This window comes from Stylophora pistillata, chromosome 10 (genome assembly GCF_964205215.1).
Source record: "Stylophora pistillata chromosome 10, jaStyPist1.2, whole genome shotgun sequence".
Classification (NCBI taxonomy): Eukaryota; Metazoa; Cnidaria; class Anthozoa; order Scleractinia; family Pocilloporidae; genus Stylophora; species Stylophora pistillata.
In genome coordinates, this window is record NC_142528.1 from 27742907 (window position 1) to 27762015 (window position 19109).

General features: G+C 40.1%; 3 protein-coding genes across 6 annotated transcripts in view; 1 reads left to right on the plus strand and 2 right to left on the minus strand.

Moving 5' to 3' along the window:
- Positions 1-457: 457 nt before the first annotated feature.
- Positions 458-19109, minus strand: part of LOC148722497 (uncharacterized) — a 47310-nt gene continuing 28658 nt past the window's right edge. Inside the window, exons 2-5 of one of the 2 annotated variants that reach the window (XM_088735301.1) lie at positions 3806-3877; positions 2642-2913; positions 1927-2220; positions 458-1563 (exon numbers count right to left, since the gene is read on the minus strand). In XM_088735301.1, coding sequence (XP_088591427.1) covers positions 1097-1563; positions 1927-2220; positions 2642-2913; positions 3806-3877 — 1105 coding nt within the window. In that variant the 3' untranslated portion in view covers positions 458-1096. Of the gene's footprint in view, positions 1564-1926; positions 2221-2641; positions 2914-3371; positions 3501-3805; positions 3878-19109 lie in introns of those variants that run through there. The other variant, XM_088735302.1, reaches the window with a different exon arrangement.
- The window catches only part of LOC148722498 (uncharacterized), a 28901-nt gene continuing 15010 nt past the window's right edge, over positions 5219-19109 (minus strand). Inside the window, exons 5-11 of one of the 3 annotated variants that reach the window (XM_088735276.1) lie at positions 18132-18260; positions 17111-17152; positions 12183-16212; positions 11911-11982; positions 9297-9430; positions 8855-8930; positions 5219-8549 (exon numbers count right to left, since the gene is read on the minus strand). In XM_088735276.1, the coding sequence (XP_088591402.1) occupies positions 12608-16212; positions 17111-17152; positions 18132-18260 (3776 nt within the window). In that variant the 3' untranslated portion in view covers positions 5219-8549; positions 8855-8930; positions 9297-9430; positions 11911-11982; positions 12183-12607. Of the gene's footprint in view, positions 8550-8854; positions 8931-9296; positions 9496-11910; positions 11983-12160; positions 16213-17110; positions 17153-18131; positions 18261-19109 lie in introns of all 3 variants that reach the window. The other 2 variants (XM_088735275.1, XM_088735274.1) reach the window with 2 other exon arrangements.
- LOC148722499 (uncharacterized) lies at positions 10409-11570 on the plus strand. The gene has a single exon (XM_088735296.1). The coding sequence runs from the start codon at positions 10424-10426 to the stop codon at positions 11435-11437; it is 1014 nt and encodes a 337-aa protein (XP_088591422.1). The 5' UTR covers positions 10409-10423; the 3' UTR covers positions 11438-11570.

Genomic DNA, 19109 nt, shown 5'->3' on the forward strand with positions numbered 1-19109 from the left:
ACGACGAGCATCCCCGCCTGCTTCATATGGGAGTTTCCCCCCCCCCGGTTATCCCTTCGCCTGCTTGGGTTCCACGCACTCAGCCTGGATAGTATAAATAGAGACGGATAAAAAGCTTGGAGGGGGACGGGTTGAGTCGGATCTTTTTATCTGAAGGCCCTTGGCATATCACAGAATCGTAATTTGGCAAGTTGAAACAAAATATGTTGTACGAGCAATTCGAAATTTGATAACATATGCAGATGTAGTTTCCCATGACGGTAAATCAGCGTAAAACATACCATATTCAGTGGTGGGTGTATGAAAGAGAAGGAAATAAAGGTTGGGTCAAGGAGCATTCTCAAATAAAACTTCAGTTGTTGAGGATCCCTGACGGCATCAAAGATAGAGAAACAGAGGTGCACTGAACATATCCATATTTGAATAAAAGGGTCGCAAAGTAGTACTCGGTGAATAGTTACCTTTTTAAAACTTCGTTTAATCACTTTCTCCGATCCGTCGTTGGACGAATTCTTTCAATCAAGTTTAAAGTTTACAAACTTGTAAAATGTGTTATTTAATAATGCACACAAGACTAGAAAAAAACAAACAAACAAAAATAGGTAACCGGTAAAGAGGAGCTAATAGCCTGATGTCTGTGAAGTAAATTTGAACTGGAATACGAAACTATTCTGGATAGTAGCGGTTTCACCTTAATACGCCATTTGTCCAGAAACTACTTGCTACCCTCTCAACCAATCAAATGGAAGACTGAAAAAAACCTCAACTGGTCACTCACGTCTAGCGCTTCAGGATGACTTAATAATTTTACTTCACCTACTTGCGATATTCTTTGCTCTGACTGAACGTTATAACAACTTGGGTTTTCGTTATACACCACGCACTCGAAAATTGCCCTGAGAAAAACTATTGATCTTCATTATACAATGGGAAATTTAATCTGAAAGCAAGAAAATACAGATGATATTCTTTTGCTGAAACTTATTGAGTAGCGAAGAAAGTGAATTCCTAAGAAATAATAAAAAAAAAACAGCTTAGCATACACTTAAGAGCTAAACCAAAGGGCTTCATCTGTCCACTACAGTTAACATTATATCTAGATCGTGCAAACGACACAAGGGAGTCTCTCTGTTTCTACATATGGAGGGCAGGAGAACGTCTCACAACTTGCAAAAAGCCCTCGGACATATGTGGCATCTTTCAGTAGATTCCTGGATTGCCGGTCCAAGCAGATGACGTCTTTGTGGTCCTTCCGGTTGGACTGCACCACCAGGTAGCCATCATACTCTCGATGCCAGCCTCGATAGCATTCCTTTCGAGCCGGCAGCATGATCTGTACGCTACGGGTCCTGACCAGGCACAGCACACATGACAGGTAGAAGTAGGTGCCGTGTAGGATGCTGCGTGTCTCGTCCTGCTTTATCGCATCGCGGTTCGCCTGAGATATGTTTCCGAGTGGAGTACTGGGATCCACTTGACCGAAATACCAGGGCTGATTGGGTACGCAGATGTAAGGGGAACCACCTGTACGAGCTTTGTCATGACGTGTACCTGCAGCTTGCCCTGAGAGTTGGAGAGAAGAATCCAGCATTGTTAAGAAAGTCAAGATAAAGGAATTCATTTATAGGTAACTCTAGGACGTAACTAAAGAGGGTGTAAAATAGTATGTCTCCCCTCCCCCCCCCCACCACTCAACTTCTGTCACGAAAAAGGTTATTATTTAGCATGATTAAAAACCTAGATTTTTTATACACCCCAAGGGATGAATCTCTCGATAAAAACCTTTTTCTTGTATCCCAAGGATTTTACCGCAGAGTTCTTCATTTTGTCCTCAGGGCTAGGCTGCTTTATTTTTACCTGATGCAGATTTCAGAATTTACAACTTTCCCCCTTGACCTTATCTACGGGAAAAATGTACCTCCTCACCTGAGTACACTATTGTAGCACCTCCCACGGGGCACGTGGTCCTTCCCCATCGAACATAGGTAAGCGCCCCTCCAGCATCCCTGCTTTGAGCTCGGCTAGTTTCTTCATAAGATGCAGCATCGAAGCACGATTTCTCCACCCTCCGCCCCCTCTCCGTGACATAACAAGTCGTCTCCCCACGTTCACCTTTATCACCCTTGTTCCCCACCGTACCAGGAAGTCCCGGTTCGCCGTCCTCTCCCGGTATTCCGGGAACTCCTCTTCCTCCCTTCATTCCAGGTAAACCTCTCGCTCCTATGAGTAACAAGAAAACAAGCAAAACATTGTGATGAAAAAATAAAAAAAGTAAAACGTTGGGTTCACCTGTCTTGAGTTTTTAAACATGCAGCAATGCCTCGATATCAGAATTTTGTGTGGCGTGGAAGCGGGTACTAAGTTAGAGATACACGAGGTGGAGTCTCTCTCTTTCTCCTTCTCACGTAACACATGTCATTCCTTAGTAGATCGCACCGTCTCATGACTCTCGCCCCCCCCCCTCCCCATCCCACACCCTCCGACATGCTCGGTTAAAGTCGTGAGATATTCCTCAACACAAATTTGGCGGGGCACGTAGGCGTGTTTTCTTTGCATGAGATCAAGCACAAGACGTAATCCTGTGTTAGTGGACGCAACATTTCTCACTATTTTGGCATCTTGTTTTTATTTTTTTCTTCACCTATTGGACCAAGATCACCCCTTTCTCCTTTTAATCCTCGCTCTCCACGATGCCTAGGGAGACCATTTACACCTGGAGGCCCCGCGGCCCCCGCTGAACCGGGATAACCATCTTTTCCTGGAGGGCCATCTCTTCCAGGGACCCCCGTTGGACCATCCATTCCAGGCCTTCCGTCACTTCCGTCTCTGCCAGGTATTCCAGGCGTACCCGGAGGCCCACGGGGTGTTGCCCGATTGACAGTCTTCGAGTACTGATCCTGTAAATACTGAGTTCTGCAAGAAATGCAATGCAAAGTGATCTTACATAATCCTTGGTAAAACTCATGTCCATTCTGCGTTTTTTAGGCACAAGATAAATCTATTGAGGAGATACTTTTTGCAAATGTTAGCTGGCCAGAAATCACATAGGGCAGAGTTCAATCAGGGTAATTCAATTTTATCAAACGAGTTGGAAATGTTAATTGGCTACGGGCTAACTTTACGAGCATTAGCCCTTCGTCAGAGTGAATAGGGTCTCCACCAACGCTAACGCCTGACTAGTCATCTTTAGTAACTTCTCATGGTGGCCAGTCGAATGTATATTATAAACTAAGTCGATAAAAAAAAATTACCTCCGCATGTTCACCCTACTTTACAACTGGTTAAATAATAGAAAATGTTACACAGTAGTCGTGTATTTTCTTCATCTATCACTAAACTTTAAAAGCGCCAATGAGCCTAATAACACTAACAAGATTTGCCTATGTGTCTCAAAAACTGTTTCCATCAGTTGGCAAGAAATAATGTGTCACTTGGCTTGTTCCTAGTTAAGATACTCTCGGATTCTCTTGGACCATTTATGGTCAGCTGGGATATGAAGGCTGTAAAAGAAACAGTAACAAAGTAATTGAAAAACAGAGCAATAATTGACGAATTGGAAGGATCTTGTCCAACGGGAAGATTCTAACCCAGACCTGCGGATTTCACGCTCAGGTGCTCTACCACTGGGCTGTAGATAATTCAGCGGTTTACTACTATGTATGGATGGTTAAAATGTGATAACCATTGTGTATACTTCTAAGATTAGCTTTGTCACAAAGACTGTGTGTACTTCGAGGATAAGCTTACAATCAATACCGTTCAAAAAATCATTTCATTATGCATTATAGACACAAATCTAACTTACCGTTGCGCTAATGGTGCTTTTGATTTCGAAAAACTTAAGTTAAAATCTAACTCCACGAAAAAAGCGTGGTACCTGTCGTAAAAGAAAGCTAAATCAGTTTTATGATATGAGAAAATACTTCTCACTTTGTAGCATACAAGGATAAAACTTATGTTAACTTTAATTCGAAATTGTACAGCCACTAATAATTATGAGTTTTAGCACAGCATAACCTCTCCCTACAAGCCTACTGTTACTTCAAGGGATGTGAAGACTTACCTCCTGTCACGTGTCTTCTAACGTCATTTCAAAATATTATATGCTTACGTCATGTGGTCATTAACCCTTGATGACAGAGAAGTCCAAATCTTTAGTTGCCACGACATAAAAAAGCTTCTTTGGAAATCTTCCTTTTGGGAGTATTGAAAAGCAAAGGCTTCTACTTTAGAACACCTCTACGGCCAAAAGTACTAAATCTAAGATGCGAGCACAGAAAAAAAATGTCACATACAAAACAAAAACACTTTTTAAATCAGAGGTAAATTATGACATTCAGAAAAATACCAATAGATGCGAACATTGCAATGAGTACAAAACAATAATTAGGAGTTAAAATAACAACTTCAACGAGTAACGATTTTCAGGTCCAATAAATACCTTACCGTTATTTACACAAATGGTAAACAGATCACATCAATTTTACTGTTATGATAAACAAGCTACTCAGTAATTGGCATATGCGTACGAAGTATGTTGACGACACTACTGCATTTGAGATTATTCCAAGGCACTCCGTTAGTATGCTAGATGTAGTTGTCAGAGAAATCCATGATTATTGCATAGAACATAGGATGAAATTAAATCCCAAAAAATGTAAAGAAATGTACGTAAATATCATGAAGAATCGATTACTGCAATGCGACCTATAACTGTTGGAAATCAAGAAGTGGAGACGGTAGGAACTTACAAGCTTTTAGGGGTTATAATTAGAGATGACCTTAAATGGAACACTCACGTTGAATATGTAACTGTGAAGGCAGCTAAGAAATTATACGCTCAAAGGTTGTTGAAACACGCAGGAGTTCTGCCAGAAGTCATGCATAGGGTATACACTTGTAATATTAGATCGGTCTTAGAGTATGCTGCGAAAGTGTGGCAAAACATTCCCGCATACCTCTCTGATGCTATTGAATCCATACAAAAAAGAGCCTTAAAAAATATATTCCCAAATTGTAGTTATCAACAAGCCCTGGACCAGACTAAATTGTCATTGTTGGTAGATCGTAGGATATTCGTTTATAAAAAGTTGATGGCGGAAATGAGGAATGAAGACCACCCCATATCTTTCTTAGCTCCACAAGCTATGACAAGTTTTATACCTTATCAGTTAAGATCAGGAACTACCAAAGCCATAACAACAGTGAAAAGAACAAAAAGGGCAAATGACTTTTTTACTTTTAGGTATTCGTAGACTCAACTATGATTATAATACTTATTATTATTAATCTAATTCTTAAGACTTATTATTGTAAATAGACTTTATTATTGGTATCTAGTAAGATTCTTTTTAATATCCTTGTAAAATTACACTGTTTATTCAGTTTTTTAACTGCCAGAAGTGTTAATAAACTATCATCATCATCATGGGTAAAGCAAGGGCGTAGCTGAGCAGGGTGTAAAGGAATATCCCCCCCCCCCCCCCGTCTAACTTCTGTCAACGACTAAGTTATTATTTAGGGCGACTAAAAGCCTGGACTGCCTGTACACCCTAGGGGAAGGATCCCTTGATTTGAGGATTTGTCCACTGGCTAACGTAATCAGACATGACAATTGCAAGTCGGTGCAATAACTTACACCTACTCTGGTCGGTATTTTTCTTTTGCGAGTTCTTATCTCAGATTTCAGTCTTCAAATATAGAATTGTTACAGTCTTACGATGAATCCGCTGGTGGGTGCGGCAAATAACTAAATCACTATGGATAAGAGGTCTTCGATTACGATTACATACTCTTTGCATTAAAATATGAAGTTCAGTTTCAGCCAAGCACTCAGCAATCAGCTGCTCAACATGAGAAGACTGCTTTGAAGGCGAGTAAAATTAATTCAATTGTCCAACCTGCCAGACAACATAAAACGGAGTAGGCTTTTGTAGGAAGAAAAGCAGAGCGCTACCATCGAATGAAAATCAAACAGAAGGAAAGCAAAGCAGTGCATCATGATGGCGATTAGGACTCTATTGCTAGAGATCAAATCAAAACTAGATTATGAGGGTTGTAAGCCACCGGATGGCAATACAAATTAAGGCCACTGTGATTAGTTGGCTCTTTCGTTTCAGCTTACGACTCCCATAGTTAAGCTTTCACTGGATCAGAAGTGTAGAAAGAAAATGGAAACGTTCTAATTTATCCGACTTCAATTCTGTCACGTATTTCGCTTTTTCATATAACGGGGTCTATAATCCAACAAATATTTTAGCTCGCGCGCAACTAATCAACACACATCACGTTACCGAATGTCTCCCAACTAAACCTAGACCAAACCTGGAGATATCCGATATTTTTCGTTCATAAAATTGTATCAGAAAACACCGAAAAGTGAACATCGTACGCCGTAAATGGTAAGCTGTTCGTAAACATTTTCAGTCCCTGCGCGTTCAAAAATATTTGAAGGATAATAAACACAATAGCCCCCATTTGGCGCGGAAATATGCCCATATATTAATCCTTGAACATTATCTGTTCCTCGAAGCTCACAGTTTTACTCGAGATTCGCTCTTGGAAACCTATTAGCATCTCGGAACAGATAAAGTCCGTGGATAAATATCCGAGCATATCTTCGCGCCAGGCTACTCTTCTTATAAATCATTTAATCTTAGCATCGAGCGGACAATGCTGAATGCTAAGTATTTAGAACAAAATTATGGTGTGAGAATGATACAAGCGCTTTCTTGTGACAAAATCTTAAATTCCTCCACTTTGCTTCCATCAATCACCTTTCAATACAAAGACTGAAGAGAAATTTTATAATCTTCCTTACAAATTTATTACATATCGTAAAAAAGGTTGTTGAACTAATCGTGGTAGTGAAGTGCTATCGCTTGACTCACGATGAGGTCACTTCCAATACCAGTCGTGATGAGGTAGACTGAGTACCTGTCGCCTTACGAAGGACTAACATGAATCACCACGAAAACGTTCCACTCTACAACTGGTTAAATAATAGAAAATGTTACACAGTAGCCGAGTATTTCCTTCATCCATCACTAAACTTTAAATGCGTCAATGAGCCTAGTAACACTAACAAGATTTGCCTATGCGTCTGAAAAACTGTTCCCATCAGTTGGTAAGAAATAATGCGTCACTTGGCTTGTTCCTGGTTAAAGGCTGATAGTTTCGAAAGAAACTGTTTGGGGCTGCGTTGGTGGGAGTAACGAAATAATTTGGATATATCGACAAAGTTGAAATACTAAATTGGCCACCGTAACGATTACAAAAGCTGACGTTTCGAGCCTTAGCCCTTCGTCGGTGCGAATAGAGGAATCGTGGGTTGTGTGTGCTTTTAAAGGCAGAAAATGGAGCTACGTCATTGGTGGGAACATGGCAACGAGAAAAACACGAATAAATTAGTGGAATGAAAAGCGTCCGTTGATCCCTGTGGGATTTAGACTGCCGGTTTGAAAGATGAGCTTTTGTTCAAGAGTTTTACGACTTTCCGTGCTACCTAAGTGTAAGGAAAGACCGCAGATTGCCATATCTTGCTTAGAATGATTAGGTAAAGTAAAATGTCTAGCGACTGGTTTCGATGTGTCCTTGTCATTCTTTTCCACGTCTCGAAGGTGTTCTCGGAATCGGTCACCTTGTCTTCTGCCCGTTTCGTCGATGTATATCTTTTTGCAATAAGTGCAACTTATGCAATAGATTACACTGGCGGAGGTGCACGTGAAGTGATCGGTGATCTTAATGAATCGTTTAGGTCCCGATATTTTATCAGTGTTTTAAATGAGGGGACACGTTTTGCATCGCGCTCGAGCGCATTTAAAAGTGCCTGGTTGGTCATTAGTCTGATAAAAAAACTTCTGACCAAAAAATTGCCTTTGTTTTTGTCGCGTTTGAATGAAACGAGCGGAGGCTGCGAAAAGATAGTGCTTGTCTCTGGATCGTTTTGAAGTAATTTAAAGTTTTTAAGAATGATGGATTTAACTGAGTGGTTGTGAGGGTGAAACGTGAGAGTGAATGGAATGCGGTCGGAATCTTCCTTATGCGACGTTTGTAGTGCTGAATGTCGATCAATAAGTTGGGCGCGGTGGTAACTCGCTTGAACGACAGAAACAGGGTAACCACGTTTATCGAAAAACTGGCACATTGACTCTGATTTGTGGTGGAAATCAGAGTAATCACTACATAAACGACAAAGTCTTAGAAACTGAGAAAAAGGAATGGAATTCTTAACGTGAGATGGATGCGAAGATGAATAGAACAAGTAATTATGCGAGTCTGTAGGTTTGTAATACACAGTAGTGCATAATGACCAACGTAGCTCCATTTTCTGCCTTTAAAAGAACACACAACCCACAATTCCTCTATTCGCTCCGACGAAGGGATAACGCTCGAAACGTCAGCTTTTGTAATCGTTACGGTGGCCAATTTACCATTTCAACTTGGTTGATATATCCAAATTATATTGTTCCTGGCTAAGATACTTTCGGATTCTTCTGGAACATTTAATCCATCATAGCGCAGACAGCTGGTCTGCTGGGATATGAAGGCTGTAAAAGAAACAGTGAGAAACTAATTTAAAAAATAAAGTAATAATTGACGAATTGGAAGAATCTTATCCAACCGGAGGAATCTAACCCAGACTTCCGGATTTCACGCTCCGATGCTCTGCCACTGGGTTGTAGATAACTCAATGGTAAGCTGCGACGTATGGAAGGTTCAAATGTGATAACCATTGTTTATACTTCTAGGATTAGCTTTGTCACAAGCACTGTGTATACTTCGAGGATAAGCTTAAAATCAATACCGTTCGCAAATCATTTCATTATGCATTTTAAACACAAATCTAACTTACCGCTGCGCTGATTGATAGTGCTTCTGATTTCAAGAAACTAAAGTTAAAACCTCGCTCCATGAAAAAAGCGTAGTATCTGTCGTAAAAAAAAGCTAAGTCAGTTTTATGATATAGGAAAATATCTCTCACTTTGTGGTATATATATATAACACTTATATAATATATAACACTTAGGTATATACATATATATATCACTTATGCTAAAGGAAAATACCTCTCACTTTGTGGCATATATATATATAACACTTATATAATATATAACACTTAGTATATATATAACACTTATGATATAGCAAAAATACCTCTCACTTTGTGGCATACAAGGATAACACTTAGGTTGACTTTAATTCGAAATTGTACAGCCACTAATAATTTTGAGCTCTAGCACAGCATAACCTCTCCCTACAAGCCCACTGTTACTTCAAGGGATGTGAAGACTTACCTTTTGTCACGTGTCCTCTAACAACATATCCAATCAAAGACTGTTCTTACGTCACTGTGGTCATTAACCCTCGGTGACAGAGAAGTCCAAGTCTTTCGTTGCCACGATATAAAACAGCTTCTTTGGAAATCTTCCTTTTGGGAGTATTGAAAAGCAAAGGCTTCTACTTTAGACACCTCTATGCCCAAAAGTACTAAATCTAAGGTGCGAGCACAGAAAAAAAAATGTCACATACAAAACAAAAAAACTTTTCAAATCAGAGATAAACTATGAAATTCAGAAAAAAACCAACAGATGCGGACATTGCAATGAGTACAAAACAAAAATTTGGAGCAAGAAAGACAACTTGGACGGGTAACCATTTTCAAGTCCAATAAATACCATTTGATCAGCAGGGATTTGCTAAAGCAAAGGCATAGAAAAAACCAGGAAAGATTGACATCGATGACATCGTTGTCACAAAACCGGATAAAGGGTCTGGTGTTGTTGTTATGGATAAATCAGAATATCTTCGCCTACTATCCGAAGCGTCAATAAACGATACCAGCAAATTCCGATTCGTCGACTCGGAGAGACCTAGAACCAGAGGACGACCTCCTAAGTATTACCACCCTCTCCTTCAGAAAGAAAGGGAGTTGGAAACTCTCGTTCGAAAGATTCTACCGAAATCCATTGCTGACGCTCTCCGCCCGAAAGGGTCCAGACTCGCACACTTGTATGGCTTGCCGAAGACACATAAAGAACAGTTGGCCGTGCGGCCAATACTCTCTGCTACTAACACCTACAATTACTCGCTAGCGAAATGGCTTGACGACAAATTGAAACCCCTGTCGTGCAACCAATATACAGTGACAGACACATTCCGCTTTGCTGATGAAGTACGAGGCTTCGAGATCAGGAACGGCGAAATTTTAGTTTCCTATGACGTCATCTCATTGTTTACAAATGTACCATTGGAGGAAACAATACAGATCTTAGCTGAAAAAGCCTTTGCCCAGGATTGGTTCAACGAGACGCACAGCTTGAACATCTCTTAGGCGGACCTAATCGACCTCCTCCGAGCAGCTACGAAAAACCAGCTTTTCCAGTTTGACGGTGCTTTATATGAGCAGACAGATGGAGTCGCTATGGGTTCTCCCCTTGGACCGTTGTTGGCTAACGTCTTCATGTGCTCGATTGAGGAAAACCTCGAACGACACGGTCAACTTCCGCGCTATTACCGGAGGTACGTCGATGACACCCTGACCGTAATGCCTGATAGGGTGACCGCTGGCCAGTTTCTAGACACCCTTAACTCTACCCATCCCTCCCTCCAGTTTACCATGGAAGTCGAACGGGAAGGAACCCTTCCCTTTCTAGGAATTGAACTGCTTAACCGTGCACCAAAGATTGAGAGTAAGGTCTACATCAAAAGAACCAACACGGGTCTCCTTCTGCATTTCCAGAGTCATGTTGACATTAAGTACAAGCGCAGCCTAGTTAACACCATGGTGGATCGCGCTTATCGATTATCTTCTAACTGGTCTTTCTTCTCCGAGGAATGTGACCGCCTTAGAGGGGTTTTTCATAACTTGAAATACCCAAAGCCACTGGTTGAAACTACAATCAAGCGGTTCGTTGAGAGAAGGATTTCATCTGCAGAACCCTGTCCATCACCAGACGTACCATCGGAGACTGTGAGATTAGTGTTACCCTTCAAGGACCAGTCGTCAGCTAATCATGTTAAACAACAACTGAACAGTCTAAGCTCGAAGTTAAGCGTGACTGTCCAACCAGTGTTCGTTAGCCCTAAGCTCGATCAACAGCTTAAGCAACACGAAATTAAGCCCCCTATTGTTAACCAACAATGTGTCGTTTATGAATTTAAATGTAACCTGTGTGATGCAGGGTATGTGGGCTATACTCGTGGTCACTTACACGAGCGCGTAGAAGGGCACACAAGGAAATCATCTTCTATCTACAAACACTACCACCTCCAGCACAATAGTGAAATGCCTGAACGCTTGATCGAGCAATTCAACGTCATCACGAAATGTAACGGCAAATTTGATTGCCTTGTTAATGAAATGTTGTATATTCGCATGCGTAAGCCAACACTGAACGTGCAAACGGATTCCATCCGCGCCAAGGTGTTTGTTTAAGCCGTTCAGTCTAATTTATGCTATTCTTGTACCTTTCCTTATTTGCATGTTTTTAAACTAGTCTCTTGATAATGGAGTCACGATGACCCCGAAACGTCGAGTAATAAATCTTTCCTGGTTTTTTCAATAAATACCATACCGTTATTTACACGAATGGTAAACAGATGTCTATTTTTTCTCACCGCATCGTTGTAATTTAACCCCAAAGTATCACAGCCATGAGCCTCTTCAACTCAAAAAGTTGACAACAATCATTATTTTGACTGTTCTGACTATATCATCATCCTCAGATAACAACACTCTTTCATAATTCATCATCGTCAAGATGAATAATCTCCACATTTTTAACAAAGTTACTCTGACTTTTGTTTCATATCGTTCTGAATTTCCTAACCTTTGGTTTCCCAAAAGGCAGCTGGACGCTATCTATCTAAAGTCTACACCGCGATAAAATGTTTGAAATTCGTGGTTACCTCACTGTGTCACCGGACTCCAGGTAACGGTGCCTGGTTAAAGCAAAAGATGGCATCTATCGCATATAGTACCTGAGGTGAGTATAAAGAATCAAACGAATCTGAATATGTCTAATTCATACCAAACTAAAAACTGCAAATCTCACCGAAATTAGAAGTCATACCACGCTATATACTTTTTTTTTGTTTAAGCACAGAAGAGCCTGTCGCGAAAAGCCTGGTGTTGATTTAAGTAAAGTGAATAACTTACCCTCTGCAAAGGATCTTCTAACCTCATAGAATGTCAAGGACTCCGCATGCGTCATGTGGTCTTTAACCCGTCATCACGGAGTTGTAAGTCTTTCATTGCCAGTATGTAACATACATTATTCAGGAGTCTTCGTTTGTTATACAGCAGTTTGGTCCAGCTAAACTGAAACATATCCACGCCATTCATTTCTTTGACGAGTTTAAAAAACAACATTCAACCAGTGAGTGCCCTCATGTCACAAGGATTGCATTCCTCCATGTGAAATTCAGAATCATACCCACTCTCCTCTTCCGTCAACGTAACTGTTGAATGTAGTTACTGACGAGCTGTTCCAGATCAGATTTGCAGTCTTTGTAATTGTAATCATTGAATGTAACACAAGTGCGCCACAAGCTCATGTTAATGTACTCAGGCAGTGTTGAGAATGTTTAAAAGATATGCTGTTCGCTAAGTCAGACCCATTTCAGTTTTTTCATTTCTCTCACTGAACAAGTTCACTTCAAGACAAATTCTGATTGGTGAAGTTTTCATTTCCAAAACTCGACTTAATTTGTGTATCCAGTCTTTATAGCATTCATATGAGTTACTGTGGCAGTTAAATGCAAGATTCAATGTGGCAAGTGACGTGTTTTCTGATAAAAAACTAAACAGATCGTCCACCGAGTATCCAGTCATCTCACCGCAGTTATTGAGTGAAATATTTAGCGTTGTTATTGACATGTTTACTTTCAAAAACAGCGACAGTGAATCCACACACAATATGCCTATCTTCTTGTAGTTGTTGACCACAATACTGAGGGTGGTTAATGACGTGTTTACCTCCGAACCTTCCCTCAGAGGCTCCCAAACAACGTAGTCTTCATGTTCGTCACAGTAGATGTTCTCTGTAATACTCAGCGCGGTTACTGATGTGTTTTTTATCAAACCACAAGACAGTTCGTTCTTCCAGTTCAAATCAGTGCCTCTGTAGATGTTCAATGTAATACTCAGCGTGGTTATTGACGTGGTTCGATTCAAAATATGCCACAGACAACCTATCCACCAGCCTGTGACAAACTGACCGTAGCTGTTGACTGTAATACTCAGCGTTGTTATTGACGTGTTCTGTGCCACACCACTCCACAGACTACCAAACCAGTCTTCATCCGAGCCACCGTAGCCGTTGAATGAGAGGCTTAACGTGGCAAGTGACACGAATTTCGCCAAAACGTCGCCAGCACTACATCCCAAGTCCACCTCACTTGGGTTACTGGGATTATCCAAATTCAGACTCAATTTACTTACACGCGAGCAGATAGACTCGAATTTTGTAAACGCTTCCTTTAATGACGAAGAATCAACTCCATCTAACTTAACTTCATCGCATCTTTTGTCAAGTACATTCACGTCTTGAACATTTAAAGTAAAGGCAAATGTTTGATTGCATTCAAGTGATTGAAGGATGCTGTTTCCATCTCTCGTCAACTCTCCCCGAATGTTGATACTTAAGTCGGACAGTGGGCATGAGTTAACTTTGTCAAAGTTCTCAGCCAAACAGGTAGCAACACTGTCTGTTACTCGTCCGTGGATATTCAAATTAACACAGGAAACTCTTGATGCTATCAGGAGTTTGCATAAATCACTTGCTCCACTGCAACTCAACTCTCCCCACATGTTTACAGTAAATGAATCCAGTTTAAACGCGCCAACTCTTTCATTTCGAACAGGACGAAGACAGGCTACCTGTAGAGTTGTTATTTTGCCAACTACGTCCGGTTTAATTGTAAGAGACATGGACGACGACCTTTTAGCAGCATAGAGAGTCTCACAAATATTTACCCAGTTGTCAGGAAGTCCTCCAAACACTTTTACTTCCAGTGACTTTAAAGCACTATTTCCTAGAACACCCATTTTTAACGAAGTGAAAGCAGAGCAGCTGACGCTTCCATAAACAATCAATGTGAGGGATTGTAAGAACGGATTAGTCGCGAGTCCTTCGCCGATTGAAGTCGCCAATGAATCGTGCATGTCTCCATAAATAGCGAGGCTAAGAGATTTAAGCGATCTCTTCAATAACAATTTTTTCAAAGGCTTTTTTTCACTTTCCCTTACCGAGCCACTGATCTCCAGAACAACAGATGTCAGCAGACTTTCTCCACACAATCCCTTTTCAAGAACAGTCGTCCAATTCTCACCAAACAGTTTTAAAGTCGTGGTTTGTAGTGCTTTGTTTGCAGCTAAACTGTCACCAATAGCAACAGCCTCCTCCGAGGAAAAAGGAAAATGTCGTTCAAAAGTAAAGGAATGTAAAGATAAGTTCACTTGAAGTGCACTACACACAGCTGGTGTTACGTCTATATCTTTATCAAAATTAGAAACGATAATAGTTTCTAGCCTTGAGTACGAGGCTAGAAACTCATCAGGATCATCACCAACTGTGTAACCCCAATCTTCAATAACAGGATAATCACGAAATCCGGGCGGTACTCGGGCATCCGAATCGAATACGGTAAGATGAACGGGTAGTTGTAATTGTGTGAAGCTCTTGCAATCATTTACAACAGATGGGAACGCTCTCAATGAGTTCTCCCTCATGTCAATGAATATTGACCCAGGAAACGGGACATAGGAACATAGAGTCACTGCCATTTGTTCAGCATTTCTATTTTCACTGAAACACTCAATGAAGAAAGTCGCCTCTTGCCGGGTGCAACTCGGCCATTCCCAATCTGTCATCTGCAGATTCTCAGCAATGTGATCAAACAGAGTATTAGCATCTTCGCCCAGCATGCCAGACACAAAGAGAAACACTTGATTGTATTTACTTGTAACCTCACGAAATTTTAACTTCAAATCACGAAAGACGTTAACTTTCCCATTCAGTAGCTTGTGTGCGAGATATAATGCCGCCAAGTACTCCTGAAAAGTTTTGTGGAAAAAGTGATATTCGTGCTGAGGGTTGATCTTCCTAGAACTGGCTTCTTTAAATATCAAACCAAGTTTACGAGCTGCCAAAGTTTTCACTGTTCTTTCAAATTCTTCCAATTCTTCTTCTCGAAACGACAAACGGTCTTCCTGCAGACACCTCCAAGCTAACTGCCCCAATGCTAGTAAACTGTCCTTAAATTGTTCCTCTAGAGCTTTGTCATCAGCAGCAGCTTGCACATTATTTTTGGCACAATATCTCCGTAAAAGGCAACGAACAATAATATGATATAGTTCGGTCCGAGAAGATGGTAGATTCCCTTCATAATCCTCAAAAACAACGCAGAGAAGAAGCAGATTCAGTGGATTACTCGGAAGTTCATGTAAGAAGTTGTTTTCTTGGATGGACTGAATGAGTCTTTCTCCCTTTGGTACATGATCAGGACCAAAGTGACTGAAGTGATTTCTGATGTACTCAAAGGAATCTGCTTCTGTGAACCCTTCAATTTGCAGAAGAACGTCAAAGTCAACCTTCTGTCGTACTACAATTCCTCTTTCTTGACGAGATGTGGCCAAAACATAGCAAAGTGATAAAATTCGTCTGTAAAGTAACTTGTCCACGTGACTTTCACCTGCTTTTGGAAGCTCATCAAGGCCATCCAAAATGATCAGAATACTCTCCTGGTTATGAAAATCTTCGATGTAATCTATCAGCTTTTTCTTGGCCTTTTCATCCATATCCTCGGGGAGGAGCTGATCGACAATGGCATCTTTAACATCTCCATGAATGTCTCGGCATTTCAGCAGCAGCACAAGTTTGAAAACCGGAAAAGCAGATTCCTTTGGGATATTTTGGTTTGCCCAGTCATGAGAAATTTTAAGACAAAAAGTTGTCTTTCCAATTCCAGGGCTTCCCTCTACAAGTACGATAGAATCGTCGCCTTTGTTGAGTGTTTTAAAAATGTCAAACATGTTCACTGTTCCGCTCTCCAAAACAAAGTCTGTTTTTCTTCTCGACACAACTGACAATTTTGTGTAAACATCTTCCAGTCGTAGCTTTAAGGTGCTCTGCCAAAAGAGCGGTTTTAGAAGAGACCGTCTATTGTACTCAGCAGTGAGAAGTCTTGTAAACACAGAAAGGTCATGGTCTAGAAAAAAGTTATAGAAACAAAACGGTTAACTTAGTGTTTCATGTGATCTTTTAAACGACTAAACTTGGAATGGAGACTCATTTTTAGGCTGTATGCATACGACACGTGATTACACAGATTAACAAAATAATTCAAACAATTAATTGGAAACATTTATAGAAGTAAACTCGGTCATCGACATCCAAGATCTTTAGTAATCTGTTCATGTTGTCCTTCAGCAGCTTTGTTTAAGTGTTCGAATAAGGCCTTAAACTGCTGTAAAAAGTAAAGTTATTTAAAAATCCAAGCTTTCGCCGATCAATGGTATCATCAGGGATAAGAAAGAAAATATTCCGGGCGCGATATATATATGCAAAGAGAGTGTGTGGTGAAATGTGTAAAGGATGTGACTATCATTTAAGAAAGCTATAGAAATAAACTGTGAATGCAACAAAAGGCTTACTTTCCATTCATTCTTATCCCTGATGATGCCGTTGATCGGCGAAAGCTTGGATTTTGAAATAATTTTACTTTTCACTCGAACAGTTCGTATACCAAGATCTTTAATTCGAATAACTGATTCTGAAACAGCATAACTAAATTCAAGTTAATTACCACATAGGCCATGATTTTGTGGAAATGGACAGAAATATAAATAGGAAACCGCTCCAACTGTTAAATTTTAAGGTGAATAGTAATGGGAACAGCTTAAATGCTACGCTGTGATTCCACTTAGGACTGTTTATGGAATTACCGCAAAAGGAAACCGCACGGACTGGTATATCAAACTGTTGGTCAACGAGTAGTACATACCAGCGCCAGATTTATGACTCCATTGACCACAATATAAGTTTAAACTTAAGTAACAAGATGATTACTGCATGGAGCAATTGGCATGCATTAGCTATGGAATCACCTTGAGACTGACGACTTTCTTGAACTGATGGGATTTCCCTACCTGCAAGGAACAAGGGACAAGTAGAAGCTAAGCTCTCATGACTTGCTGCTGCTCATTTTTAGACAAGCCTTACAAAACAATACTAATACAGTATACTACTGACAAATTCCAAACAAGTCAAGAAAAAATGAACTGTTTAAAAGCAGCAAACACATTTAATGGATCTTCTAAGAAAGGGTAAAACTCTAAATTACTAATTATCTTGTTGAGGTTTCCTCATTTGCACTATTGGACTCTAAAATGTATGTATACTGGTTAATTCTCTGTTTCCTGACAAAGTTATCAGAAACAGTAGATAACTGATTGCCAATTAATTCACTCCAAGTGTGTTCTCTCCAATAACCCAGTTTGTCAATTGCTATAAGAAGACGAAACTATCCGTAGTCCCCAAATGAGTCTGGCAAGCAAAAACCAGAGGATTACCTTATTGAGCTGAAATGCCTAAACATGAGTTGAACTGGTAAGCTCATTTTTCTCTAGAATGATAAATAAGTACCTGTATTTAAATCTGTTCAAGATGGACAAAAGGGACAGAGCTCCAAGATTACAAATGTTTTAATTGCTTCTGCTGAGCTACATAGAGCTTTCAAGTTTGTGAAGTTGATATTCTGCATTAGTATATACAAACTCAGTGATCTTGGCGTTTCATGCAATCTGATTGGTTCGCTATCTCGGGCTAATCAACAATGTACACCTCCGAGCGAGTGGATAGTGTGAAAAACAAAATAGCGGGCCTAAACTCGCGTTTCGCTAAAGTTTCAGAAGCAGAAATTGCCTTTAAATGGCTTCCTTTTAATTTTGTCGAGATCACTTCGTGTGTATATACTAGAACAATTATTCTTTTCAATCTCGGTGAATAGTGGCTTTTCAAGAATATTTACCTCGCTGCTTCGCGGCTCGGTAAATATTTAGCCACTATTCACCTCGATTTCAAAGAATAATTGTTAATTATTGACCTTATTGTTTTGTGTTATATTACCTTCATAATGAGCATGACTAGTTAATTCTTGTCTGACTCGCTTAGAAAGATGATCTCCATCAACAATGGATGTTGGCCGTTTATCCCTGATTGGTATGGCTGTTAATCTGCAGCTGCTTGCTAATGAACCTTCAGCAGGTGCAAAACCAAATTAGTAACAAATTACTATTGTAAAATATGAGAAAAGAGCTTTCAGCACAATTGGTATTCCTTGCTCTTCGTACTGAATAAAAAAATGTCCCTACTTCATGCCATATATAACTTTTCTGATTTCTGGGCCTTTTCCATAATAATTACAGGTTATAGGCTTGTGGAGGTCCATAGGAACTGGTTGCATTCCATTGATGCAGACCAAAAATAACGAAATAAAGAAGCCTAGACTATGCACTGCTCTGTTGGAAAGTACACAGGAAGTGGCTTACGGTTACCGTGCACCCTCAGGGGTGTCTCGCATGCAAGCGATGTAGCGCGTCCGGTTTAAACTGTAGATAGCTAAACCCCTATATCAAATTAAAGCTTATAGGACTGGCTATCAGACTATACCAAAATTTTTGAAAAAATATGAATTGTCGAATTTTTCACGACTTTTAAATGCGAGCGCCCGAATCACCTTTTGGACGTTACAGGTCAAAGGGAATTTGTTCGATTGCCCTTTGACAGTAGCTAGTTTTACATATAAACAACAAAAACACGTCTCCGAATTTTTTATTTCTATATACTATTTTTTTCAAGAGCGATTTTTGTACGATCACTCCACATTTTTGTTAATCCTATTTCAAAAATGTTCTGTAACTTTACACTGAAATTGAATATGGCAAATCGCAGACACATTTTTTTAGCGCTTTCGCCCCGGAACCGGAGGAACACATTAAATAAGCGAAAAACAAAATTCGCTTTGACATGTAACGTTCACAAGGTGATTCGGGCGCACAAATTTAGAAGTCGTGAAAAATCCGATAATTAATTTTTTTTCCCAAG

Excerpts from the sequence above, each read along its gene's own strand:
- LOC148722499 (XM_088735296.1), top strand. The coding sequence starts at position 10,424 with ATGGGTTCTCCCCTTGGACCGTTGTTGGCTAACGTCTTCATGTGCTCG.